Source organism: Nanorana parkeri, unplaced genomic scaffold (assembly GCF_000935625.1).
Source record: "Nanorana parkeri isolate BGI_ZX_2015 unplaced genomic scaffold, ASM93562v1 scaffold39, whole genome shotgun sequence".
Lineage (NCBI taxonomy): Eukaryota > Metazoa > Chordata > Amphibia > Anura > Dicroglossidae > Nanorana > Nanorana parkeri.
In genome coordinates, this window is record NW_017306307.1 from 2,147,764 (window position 1) to 2,161,685 (window position 13,922).

The 13,922-nt window shown below is 41.7% G+C and overlaps 1 protein-coding gene across 1 annotated transcript; it reads right to left on the reverse strand.

Moving 5' to 3' along the window:
* Positions 1–309: 309 nt before the first annotated feature.
* TMEM74 (transmembrane protein 74) lies at positions 310–1,152 on the reverse strand (the record flags this gene model as incomplete). Its single annotated transcript, XM_018570696.1, has 1 exon — positions 310–1,152. A coding segment is annotated over one exon (834 nt), but the record flags the coding sequence as incomplete, so codon positions are not given.
* Positions 1,153–13,922: the final 12,770 nt, after the last annotated feature.

Consider the following 13,922-nt stretch of genomic DNA (forward strand, 5'->3'; position numbering starts at 1 on the left):
GGAAAAACAAACATGTATTATCAGTAAAATCAATAGAAATGCATTAAATACATGTCAACGCACAGCGCAATACGTGTTAAAAAATGCCGCACATTTCCATGCATATCCATTAAGTTTAATGGAAAGCACCAATTCCCTATGAACAGAAAATAAGGCTAGTTCCCTTTAAATGTTGATTCTTCTCATTGTCCTCACTGTGATGGATGGTGGCACAAGCTCGGTTGCCTTGTTGTCATCCTACAGTCACCATTCTCCATCTGTGGTACATTTCACTGATCATACTGGTATATACTTTTATCACAATAAACACATTGGTACTTAAGTAACTATGTCAACTGTTTCCTCTTGGACCAAGGTATTCTCAGTTCCACCAGACTTGGAATGGTTAAAATTAATCGACCCATACAATTTTGCAGAGTCTTTAGCAGCGATTGCTTTCCTCCTGTAGAGTTCCCCTTTCCACATTGATATCATCAATAAAATCGACAACACAACTCCACCTAGAGTTAAAAGGCAAAGTCCAGCAATCACACACCTATCCAAATGAGCTCCAATTATAGCATTTTTCTTCTCAATTTTTTCCATTTCCCTGGCCGGGATGGAATTTGGATCAGATCTGATATCTCTGGGGACCAGGTATGAGATGATAACGAGAAGAATCCCAGTAATTAGGAAAGTCACTGCACTAATGAAGCCATAATCTACAGATTTTCCTGAAGCTTCTGAAGTGGCTTCATCATCGGACATAATAGAGGCTTCATTAATGCCATCTTGCTGGTTTTCTCTATCCGAGGCATGGTGCTGGTGCCCAGGGTCTTCCCTAAGAGTTAGATGGGTCACATGTTCTATGTTAACATTTTCATCAACATATGTAAAAGAGGTTTCCAGTTCTTCCAAACAGCAAACTTTCCTCTTCTCTTTGCTGTTGTCATCTTGAGATAATTTAAGGCCATGCCCTTCATCAGAGGTACTTAGTGATATAGACTCATATTGATCTGGTGACAAAGCAGAGGTAACACAATGGTTTTCATAACAAAAGGCCTTTGGATCTTTGACATTATAGCCCCAGTCCACATTATTGCATTCATCGAGTCTCTGTGGCTGCCTGTTAATATGATAAAGCTCCATGCATGCTATAGAGTTCCGCAGAGATCACAAAAATCAGTCCATGCTTATTGAAATCTAGTAAAAGAAAATGAAATGAATATGTTAATTATTGCTTTCTAACAGCAATGACACTTTTAAAAAAATGAAACTTCACAAATGCTGTATAATCATGAAATCCATCAAATAAAACCGAGTAGAGATCATCCCATACATTTCATACACTGATGTTGTTCTTGCCCCTGATGGCTTAAAAGTGGTCTAAGGCCAAATGTTATGTTTTCAATATAATTGCAGCCACCCTGCCTGAAGCAGGACTATTTAAATTTAGAGCTGTCAGACTGTAGTCAGTCTGATCCTGATTTGATAGCCTGTGCGCATTTGATTTCTCCTAAGCACTCTGTTATTGCTTCTATCTGCCTGCTGTTGGGTGTGACCTTGCAATAGAGCAGAACAACCAATAACGGTGTTACCAATAATGGCTACAAATATGTGCCTACCTAGGCAAACTCAAGGAGGTCCATGGCCAGTGGTGCATGCTGGGGGAAGACATAAATATTCGGGGCTGACCTTGTGAGTGTCTCTTTTCCACCACACCTCCTGCCTGAGGGAGAGGTGCTGTGGATTGACTGATCTTCCTACGCCTGCTGCCTTCAGAGGTAACCATGTGCTCAGACTGTGGCACTGAGGCTCAGTGAGTGAAGTTTGAAGAGGGAGATGAGATAGAGCAACTTCAACAGGGGAGCCTAAGAGGTTGATCTTTTACTTAAGCATGGAGATCAATTCTGAAATGGATCTCGAAACACATGTTACCAGAATCAGCTTGAAGATCCTTCCTATCTGTGAAGGCTGCAAGTACTTTGTTCTTTCATTTTTGGAGTCTACAACATCCTGGGTGTCCTGTGCCCTAACCCTCTCTCCCAAGGTTCTTTCATAAAAGTTCATGGAGCATCATATCATCTTTGTGAAATTCAGTTTTATCGGTCACCACTGGAGGGTCAGTAAGTGCTTTTGGGGCAGCAATGTAACTGAACCCTAGAGAAGCTAGGCGGAACCAATCTATCTATCGACTCCTTTGGGAGTAAGCACCACACAACAAATGGCGAGAACACTGTGCATAGAACAGACTAGGGTCAATATACAATGGTACCTCGATTCACGAATTTAATTCGTTCCACGATTCTGGTCACGAACCGAATTGGTCGTGAACTGAATCAAATACTGTTTGTGCTAAAAAGCACACAAAAAAGCTTCACAGAAAGTGTGCACAGGTCTGTCTGCGGTGAAGATGGCCGCGGTCATGTTCGTCACCCAAAATGGAGTTCGCGAACGGAAGCAAAATTTTGCCAAACTTTCTGTTTGTGAACCGAATTGTTCGCGAACAGAAGCGTTCGTGAACCGAGGTATTACTGTACATGTGTCAGGTGCATAGACAATAACAAACTCACTTCCAAAACAAAAACCTCTTTGGAGTAAGTCTCAGCGGTCTGGTCTCCACGCCACATTTCCTGTATATTGTGTTGGACAGGCTCAGTGTCAGTAATATCCAGATTTTGTACATATGGGTACAGGCAAACACCAGCAAGTACCTATCTGAAAGGGGTGAAGTATAATATCTATGAACTGTTCTTGCTAAATTTGCTAGATATAAGACAATATATGACTCATATGATCCACATTGGATAAAGTCTGACTGGTTGTCCCTTCCAACCTTAATGGCAGCTTAAAGCTGACTTTCAGACATAGCAATGATAACATATTTCTGTATCACAATAAAACTGGCAATGACAGAGAAACATTTCTATAGTGTGAAGAAGCACCACAACTGACTACGTGCTTTCAAAACATTTATTTCCCTGTAATTCCCTGTCCTACTGACTGCTCCTTTATTACCGTTATCCCTAAAATGGGACAATGGTCAGCAGAATTCCTACTTGTAGTCCAGCAGGACAAGGTACCAAAAAAAGGGTTACCTAATTGGGCCCCAGACCCCTCCTTTGTAACCCTTCACTTGATATGGCGACAGCTAAAAAAATACAAAATGGAGAATTTAATTATGGCGGCACAATGCTCAGTCACAGCTTCTACAGTGAGGAAAATAATTATTTGATCCCCTGCAGATTTTGTAAGTTTGCCCACTTACAAAGAAATGAAAAGGTCTATAATTTTTATCATAGGTATATTTTAAATGATAGAGACAGACTATCAACCAAAAATCTAGAAAAAAACACATGATACAAATGCTATAAATTGAGTTGCAGTTCAGTGAGTAAAATAAGTATTGTTTGAACCCTTGTCATGTTTTTATTGTTGACTGTGTCCCTGCTGGGAGATTCACACTCTCTATTTTTTCCTAACAGACAAGCTGGTATGAATCTTTAACACATCCTTCACATCCTTTAAAACATTCTCTAAAGGACCAAGACACACAAAAGTCATAACATATTAGTTTTTTATGCTAGAAAATGTAGGCTTACAATCTGCACCAAGTCCTATACCTTACCTGTACTCTCTGTTGGGTAACTGAGCTCATTCCCAGACCACATTCCGGATATATCAGACATGAATGACCTTGGCACAGATCAAAACCTCTCCTGGAGGATGCTATAAGTGCATCAATTGCAGCAGTTTAGAGCTGCCTTCTTAAAACCTCATTCATATAAACCAACTTCTAATTTACATTTCATTTTATGATAGTGTCATTGGTTGTCCCTGACAGTAAGCCAAAATGCCAAAAATAATTTTGTTTTGAATGGCAATGAGAACATCAAGCAGCAATGAGATCATGCTAAAGATGACATCATGCTATAATGAGTGCACTATCCTTTCCATCCTATCGTTTTTTATGTATGATATTAATGGTTCTTTCTACCATATCACTAAGTGCATTGAGCTCAGTATCAGTGCTATTGTGTAATGTCTCGTTCTATTTTTATCGGCGCTCAGAGATGTCAAGCAATATCACATTCATATGAATACCAAGCTATATGCCTCAGTTTAAATCTTTCATTGGATCCTGCCTTGCCAATTAATTTTCTGCACAAATCCATTTTAACGAGTCTTGGCTCATCCTCAAGAATCATAAGAGTGCTATGTTTACCTCAAGCTAGATGTTCCTTGGCAGATTTAGGACAGTCTTGAGCTGTAATTAGATTAATAATTAAAATAAAAGAGAGGGAGCAGTCCAGACAATAGATAATCCTGTATGCCTAAAGAGCACTTGTTGCAAGAAAAATAGATGGACAAAGCGCCACACAGGCCGAAAGTATGCTATCACTATGACTGCTATTACTAGACAATCAACTGGTTCAATTGGCCAGTCAAAGTTGACTTTAGGCAATAATTGATAGTAATCTAATGACCCACCTAGAAATGGACTGATTGAAGGCTCATTTATAAAAAAAAAAAAAGGGTTTGGACTTTACACTGTTACACTTATTTATATAGCCCCGCCAATTTACACAGCGCTTTACATAGTTGCACATTCACATCAGTCCCTGCCCTCAAGGAGCTTACAATCTAAGGCCCTTATCTCACATGCATACAAACAAGGGCCAACTTAGACAGGAGCTAATTAACCTACCAGAATGTCTTTGGAGTGTGGGAGGAAACCAGAGTACCCAGAGGAAACTCACGCAAGTACAGGGAGAACATGCAAGCTTCTTGCAGATACTGTTCTGACCAGGGGTTCAAACCAGGAACCCCAGCTTTGGAAGGCAGAAGTGCTAATCACTACCCCACTGTGCCACTGCTTCAAGCCCCACCCTGACCATAATCATTCAATAGATACCAATCCTGTATATGTTTGTTCTCTCATTGGTCTGTGAATGTTCTTAAAGCAAGTCTGTACATGCAAAGCACTGCAAATGGTTAACTTTATTGGCCACCCCATCAGCAGCATATACTGGCTAGTGATGTTACATGACGGGCTCCCCTATTCCTTCAATTTCCAGGTATTTCCTGCAGGGCCTAAGTGAGTATGTGCAGGGGAAGGCAGTCAAATAGATCAGTTATTTTCACTGCACGCCAAAGCAAAGGATAAGTTTAAAGCAGTAAAGCAAGAAACTGTTTTTTGTAAGAGGTGGTCCTAACTGAGGGGTGTATGTTCGGTTGTCAAAGGTTCTGTGTCTGCAGAAGTTGTTGTCAACTTATGAGGTACATGAGGCCCTAACTGCAGCTCATGAGGTCAAGGTAGCCACACATAGTATGCACTATATGAAATGTTACAGAAGACTTTTAGAGGCTGCAGACTGTTTAGATTAAATGGACAGAAACTTTGGACATGTTAGAGGTGTGGCTGGAGACCAGTGACATAATTCAGGAGACATTCAGAGACTGTGGACATGCTGCATGAAACTGTTGGAGATCACAGGCCCTACAGCTCCTTTAAAAATCAACCTCACACTACTGATAGCTGGGTTCCAAGAGCATGCAACAGGTACCAAAAGGTTGTAAGTGGTCATGAAACTGCAGATCGGGCTCCAGAGGCCAACAGGCTCATGGTCCAGTGGACCAATGTAGCGCACTTGCGTGGAACAATGCTGAGCAATCCAGAACTCCACATAAGTAGGTGGCAGGTTTTGGATTTGAGTGCTGGTGAGTGAGAGCAGCCATGTGGACCCTGTCAAGCTACAGCATTCACTCAGATAATTATAGAAATTAAATAAAAATGTACCATATTAGATTCACAAAAGCAGATGATGATGATGGAATTTCACAACTAAAAGGTCAAATTCTTGGGATATAGAAGCCAATAGGTCCAAATATTACATTTGATTCAGCAAAAGCAAGTCTATATCATGCATGTGAGATGTGTTTCCAAGCCGACCACTGGATAATGCACTTTTTAGACCTTGCTGTTGTGAGGTTAAGAGCTTCTGGTAAGTGGATGATTAAGTTGTGTGATCTGTGGAGGAGCAATGTGGACATTGTCACATGGACAAAGAGGCACATGGAGCATTGTTTGTATAAAGAGCTGAATCAAACGGAACGTTTGGGCCTATCAACCTCCAAGTTCTATAATTGGACCTTTTTCTTATTAACATTTATCATCATCAGCTTTTAAAAATATTATTATGTAGTAAACTTTTTATTGTTGTAATAACCTTTGTGTTTCATGCATATGGAAGCAGGTGATAGAAAACATAATATTTATGGTATATTGGTGCAAAAGTATAGAAATGTGTTTGCTGTCTTAAGCATTGCTTTTTTTTTCTAACATTTGAGTGTTAGAGAGAAGCCAGTCTATAGGCAACTGCTATCCTCCTGTTTGTGCCATATCTCCCCCCATCATAAAGAGCAGCAGTGGACTATCACAGCTAAGTTCAACATAGCAAAACAGACTGTCACCATGAGTTATAAGATGAGCAATGAGAGATTGTTGCCGCTTTGTGAAAGAAGAGTATATCTGTCGTAGCCTATTCGTGTGTACTCCGCAGTTGGACTGTACAAAGATGCAGGCACCAGAGCAGCTAGTCTGTCACTGTTAGATATTTTGCCAGTTAGCTGTGTGTGTCGAAGTATTGAATGGAAGTTGCAAAGCTTTGCTGTCACTTCTACTCGAGAACACAAAGCAGTAAAAATGAATATCTATCTGTGTCTGAGTTTTTTCCTAGGGACCAAAGAAGAGACAAAATGGTGGGCAGAGGCCAGGTCGCAGTGCTTGGCTGCCTAAGAATACAGCTATATTTAATTTATTTGCACAGTTTGGGTTAAATATACAGATTTGATCTCCAAAAGAAAACCTTTTGTATAATGCATCTGTGAGTTTTTGCTGGGACCTGGCACTTTGTATTGTTTTTCCTTGCCATCTCATTTGGTCTCCATCACAATCTATTTAAACACCTTCCTGCCTTCTGTTCCTTGCCCAAGCTTGGCGGCCATCACACCCAGCTTAGCAAAACTGTGAAAACAGGAAGCAGACCTACACGTAGAGACTGAAGGTGATACAGCGCCCTACTGTGAAGCTGAGAGTTGTTCGAGTAGAAGAGCAGATGCATAGTTGGGAGTCCAGGATGGGGTCGAGGCAGGCAGTGGAGGTTAAGAATCGAGGTCACAGGCCAAGGTCAGGATTCGAACAAAGACAATCAGTAGGAACAAGGCTTTAACAAGGACTGTAAACATTGCCTGGGCCGGGGTCAAGGCAGGCAGAGAAGGCTCATGATCAAGGCCACAGGCCAAGGTTGGTACACAAACAAAGACAATCAGTAGATAAAAAAAGGCTTTAACAAGGACTGTAAACAGTGCCAAGGCTGGGGTCGAGGCACGCAGAGAAGGTTCAGGACCGAGGTCACAGGCCAAGGTCAGTACATGGACAAAGACAATTAGTAGGAACAAGGCTTTAACAAGGACTGTAAACAGTGCCAACCTTGGACAAGAAACAAGAAGGAGGAAAGGGTTTCAATAGGGAATGCTGTGATTGATTGTGAAGGAGGCTAATTAGAAAGCTGAAATTGTAGAACAAGCAAAAGAAAATGCCAAACAATAAACATCCTTCGAGACCCTCTTCCTAGTGCAAAGGCAAGACACCACATAGCGTCAATTTTGGCAGGGGTCAGGCTGGGGTATTCAGTCAGCTGGTGTATAGCTGGCTGCTGGTGATGAAATGCACATTTAGAAAGGCAGATACACATATAGTTCTATTTGATTTTAATTTTTTTCTTGTACAGAATAAAGCTGCATTCCTCTTTTATGCCCAACCCCCTTTCATCTCTGGTATATACAGTGTAAGCCTCTGTTAGGCTGACAGAAGAGAATAAACTAAATACCTTTTTATTAAGGGTTTGCAGTTCAAGGTCTAAACAAAAGTCCTGTTTTTCTTTTTTTTGGACATATTTTGGGGTTCCTTTGCTGGCTTTGCACTAGAGTTTAGTTACAGTTCTTCTTCATGAACTGGTTTGGTACCCAACGCCTGACCCTGAACTAGTATCTATGAACCCGTTTATCCTATTAACAAATTTAAATAAAATAAGCTAAAAACAATGATAATAACAGAGGCAATATGGAATACAGTTAGCATAAGTAGCTAAATCCGTCCAGATAATATCATCCAGTGCAAAGCAAAAACTCAGACTGGAAGGGGCAGGAACACCACCGTAAGGACTCATTCAAAGCAGCCCGCATGCTAAATGAGCAGTTTTAGCATGTGGGCTGGGGTTCACTGTGTACAGGCGGTGGTGGGCGGTGCCTTGCATGTTACAACACTAGGCACGGTCTACCTTTTAGTTTTTTATCTTTATTAAAATGTCACAAAATGACAGTCCAGTCATTTCTAGTGCGGTGATTGACAGTGACTTTAGGTGAGCTGCGGTGCATTGCGAAAGAATGCCTGCTTGCATGGTCGCCTTTTTATGCAATGCACTGCACCCCACCTCAAGGCAGCATTTTGACAAGAACATGGCACATAGAAGACCATTGTTCCCTATGTGCCCTGGTGTTGAGCCTGCATTGATCTGTGCATATCAACACAGCTCAAATGAACTGGTGTGAACAAGTCCTAAGTGAAACAAACTCCATTAGGAAGCACAGTGCTGTCAATTTATCTCTGGGAGCTTGCTGATAGAAGTAGAATGAGGACCTCACTCATGGTCTACTGCTGTTCCTTTGTCCACACACAAACCGGGGCAAATTGCTGTCTGGGAGGTATCGCTACTCTGCAGTGTACAGTAGTCTGCAGGGAGGCCATAGAGCTGGTTCTGTTTTCTGGCAGGGGTGCCTGGATCACAAGCAGGGCCAAACACACTTGCAAATATTTTGGCAGGTTAAATGGTTCCTATATATATAATATATAAACATACATACATACATATATATTTTAAATGTGTCTTTGGCGGCTTGACTGGAGTTCAGCTTTAATGAGCCAAATAACATCATGCAAAGTGCATTAAGTCATATTGACTAGTCAGGAACAATTTTCTATGGATCTGACTACAGTAGAAATAAACATGATAGGCTGCTGCACTTTCTGCCCTATTGCTAAAAAGAAAATGTGAATAAAACCCTTTCCTTGTGAAAAAGAGGCCAAATACTTATCTCTCTCGCTGCCTGCTCTGCAGAAAGCCATTGTGATGAATAAATAAATCATCCTCTGAATTTTCTTCAGTCACTCTGTGTCCCTTGCTGAGCTTGTGATTCCTTCTGTTGACCCCTATGCTATTTCTGTGTCTTGTAGAAGACAATTTCTCTTCATCCAGTTGACGCGGGCAGTAGGAGAGGTAAGCATGTACCTTCTATATTTAAATGCAAGGTGTGAAGAGTCAGAGCATAGTGAAGAGTTTGTCCAGTACAGGTTTATTCATCTTGATAAGAAGTCAACTGATAATAGCCATCTGGTTTCAGGGGATCTCCACTCCCCCTTCCTCAGGGCTTGAGCTGGCAATGATTGGTGAAATGCTGCACATTAAGAGCAAAGAAGAAAAAACTTTGAAAAATTAAGAAAACGTACCCTTGCAGTGGGGCTATCCCAGCACTGCAAGGGTTAAGTGTTCCTTTTGCCTAGGGGACAAAAGGAACACTTAACACTTAAAGCAGACATACTCATCTGATCCTCGGTCCCATCCACTCCAACTATGGAATGTCCCTCGGCATCCCCACATCTAATGCAAGTTAATAGACAGGTATAAGACGTGATGATATCATGGGACCTTAGATTACTGGAGCCCGGGGGGAGAAAAGGCAAAAGATCAAAAAAAGAGCACTTAACCTTTTCAGTGCAACACAGTGGTGACATCCGTACCGATCAGCAGGGGATCCCCTCCTGAATGGATCCCCTCCTGATCAGACCGTGTGAAAGGGGCCAAAGAGGGACACCTTCCATCACAATGTATTCACACTATGCCCCCAGTTATGAGGACCACTAAGCATTTATATGGGCAATCATTAGGGCATATTTATAAAGCAGCTAATGTGACATTCATCAAATATTCACTGCAGGTGAATCTTCCTGGTGCATGCGTTATAGACTGAAGAGAGTGATTAACCACCTGTAAATGGCTGGTGAAGGTCATGGCTTTTTTTTAACCTACACTATGCTACCAAAAAGACTTTTATTTTAAATCTCAAGGATAAAAATAATAATGGTGCTGTATATGTATCAAAATATTAATAAATGTTACTTTAGAGAAGTCAGATTCATAGCGGCCCAATAGTAAGTAAAGTGTTAAAAGTATTGATATTAATTCAAACAAAAATAACCAGAACGGCACTTTTAAATATAGCACGCAGCTGCGTCACTCATTAGACACGCACGGGTACCCCAAGACACGGCCCTTATCAGATGCATATTTTGGTGCTTTCAGTCATTTTTGCTCCCTTCCTGAGGACTCTCATGTAAAGTAACCAAACCTATTGTGGTATATAGTTCCTGTAGATTCCAACACCATATAGATATGACCCCAGAGAGGATTAGTGTCTCTGCAACGGCACATTCTGACCACCTGCGGCCTTTCAAATACAGTGAGTTAATTCTTAAAGTGACCCTGTTGAGTTTAAAAAGCTTGAGAATAAAGGCCCCTGCAATAGAAGATCACCTCTCTGGCGGCCCATGTCTCCTACTTGCCTCTGTTCAAACCTCTTGGTCATTAGACACATTCGGACTCTACAGGACAGGACTTGACAGTGATGTAGTGATTGAACGATGGAACCACGGTGTGTGGCGGAGGAGAAAGACATCCGCACTCTGGCAGGCAGGCAGGCAGGCAGGCAGGAGACCTGGTTCATTGGAGAGGTAAGTATAAATGGTGTTCTATTGCAGGGAACTTTATCCTCCAACTTTCTGAAACATGACAGGGTCAATTTAAAGAAGAACCCCAGGCATAATTTGTATTACCCTGGCATGGGGGCAGGGCTACCCCTGCACTGCACAGGTTAACTGCTCGTTTTGGTTTAGGTAGGAAAATAAAAAAGTTATACTCACCCAATCCTCCAAGCTGGCCTGCTCTTAGACTGTTTCTTTCTGGCCTCACTCCCCATGCAGCACAGTGGTCTAAGGTCTCTGAGTGTATAGGACATGAGAATGCCGAGGGACATACCATCGCTGGAGCAGAAGAGAAGAGAGGCAGCGCTGTCATAGCCAGCCAACTCTGAGGATTGGATGCGTATAACTTTGTTATTCTCCTCCTTAGCTCAAAAGGAGCAGTTAACCCTTGCAGTATAGGGGTAGGCCCACTGCAAGGGCTAACAAAACCACCAATTAATACAGTTATGTGTTTGATTAAAATGTATTTTTAAATGCAAACAGCTTAAGTATTTGACTCTTTCTAACATCGGCCACATTTTATACCTTGCACAGCAGCTCTCAGGGAAAGGGAAAGGCAGAAGCACTCTATGCCAATCAGTGCACATGTGCCTAGAGTAAGCATGCTGACAGGAGGAAAGACCAGATTGTTCAGACTGATGATCTCATTAGCGTGGTGCTTCTATTTCATAAAGCTGGTGTCTTATTCTTCACCAAGTTGTGCTACCAATGCTGTGGAGGTCAAGTATCTGGCTGTGTTGTGTGTTTGGTGGATGGTTTTCCCTGCCAAAAAAGGCCTTTGGCAGGGAAAACATTTAATTTTCTGTATACAGTATATAGCTCATCTGCCTGAAGTTCACCTTTATGTGCAGCAGCCCATTGCAACCCATTAGAATCCATCATGTACTGATGTGACTTTGAGTAAATTCTAATTGGCTGGACTTAGGAATTATAATTAAAGAATTTGCATACATTTCCATAGAATACCGATGAACACAATTCGTAGAATCAGGCAGAGCAAACGTCTATGCATTTAAATCATGTATGGTCAGTGTCCAGCTCATTATCATGAGTGATCTAGGTGAATGATAGAAAAATCCATTATTTATTTTTAACTAGGGCAGAGAAAGCAGCTAATGAGTTATGTTAAAAATCGTTTAGAACTCATAATATGCCCTGCAGACAACGGAGAAAGAATCCTGGTGCTCGGTCTCAGATTATAATAATAGAAGCTTTATGGTTATTAATAAGTAATCAAACAACAAATATAAAATTATACCAAAATCCAACCAATGGCTTCACTAATAATATGAAGATACATTTGGATAAGAGCAAATAAAAACCAAGTATGTACAGTATTTAATGCTGAACTTCAGGAAAATGAAAAAACTACCCTCGAAACAAGGCTCCCCCGCATGGTAAGGGTTAAATGCTTGTTTTTTTGCCAAGGGTAAAAGCTATTTTATTTACTTTATTCTGTGCAGATATATGCCAAATCGAATGTTCTCAAGTTGTTGCTTTATAAGGCAATGTATTTTTTTTCATGTAATATCACATAATGGCCACTAGATGGCGATGAGGAGCACAGAAAATAAAATACAAATTTGTTTATGTTTCTTTAGCTCCATCTAGTGACCATAATACAATATTACATGAAAACACCTGAAAGGTCATTGCACTTGTAAATAAAATAACTAAAGAACGTTCATTTTGGCATATATACATTTTTTTTTAATAAATAGACCCCCAAGGTATTAAAGCCGATGAATCAGCATGACAGGCAGGAAGGAATAGTTAAAAATGGCAGCCTGCATGATTTTCTCATGACAGGTTTCCTCTAATGCAGGGGAAGCAAAGCTCCGGCCCTCCAGCTGTGGTGGAACTACAAATCCCATGAGGCATTGCAAGATTCTCACAGCAACAGACATGACTCCCAAAGAAAGATGCATCATGGGATTTGTAGTTTCACCACAGCTGGTGGGCTGGATGTTTGCTACCCCTGCTCTAATGCCTTGGTTCAAAAGTGAGTCGTGACCCCGTGTTCAGTGGGTCTCTGCATGCCTTCCACTTTTCTAGGTGAGAGGCTCCTCAGCCTCTCCCTAGCCTCCTCCTAGCACAGCATTGCCTTTTCTCACACCGAGCAGCCATTCAAAATATGTAGCCCGGCACTGAGTGTCAGCTTGAGGTGAGGTGGGCTAGGGGTATGGCTGCGAGGGAGCTTCATCCATACGTGCATTGCTTACAGCTACCTTGCATGTCCTGTAGAGGTGCCTGGACCAGAGTAACATCACATTCTGTCTCCCGGCACCTCTACATGTTGCGGATGGGAGCTGTACAAGCATTGCACATATGGATGGAGCTCTGTCACAGCATGCAGCCCACACTGCCGTGCGTTCCATTGCAGTGCGACTTAGGTCGAGACTTAATGACCAAGGACAAATGTGGGTCCTGGGATTACAAAGGTTAAGAACCACTGATCTAATGCATGTTGTATTGCTTTCCTCAGGCTCAAAGCTGAAGGAACTGTAACAGGTTGAAATGACTGGACTTCAGTCTTGTTAAACAATGTTTTACTTCTATTTAATATACAGTAAAAAGACATGCTGCATCCTCACTGGAGTCTACTTTAACTGTGTAGTTTCCAGTAACCACCAGTCACCAGCTCTGCTGTTCTTCATAGTGACAGCGCCATGACACACCATTATGTAATACCAATAAATATACTGAGCGCTGGCCGCATGTAAGTGAATGATAATGTTTCCTGTGTCATTACTGAAATCCTTGCCAAACACTTTCATATTTCCAGAGCAAAAAACGGGGCAGTCATGTTGTGTTGGATAAAAGAAAAGGTAGCAATTAAAGAGGAACTCTGGGCAGAAAAAAAATAACACTTGCAGCATGGGGCTCGTTTTAATCTAGCTCTAAAAGAAATACTCGCCCGAATCTTGGACCCGGCTGGCCTGCATCCTCACTCCCCCTCTCCGGCGATGAAATGTCCCTCGGCGTCCTTACGTCCAGTGTACCGGATGTGATGACTCATGGGTTCTTAGATGGCCAGAATGGAGGGGGAAATAGGCAATTCATC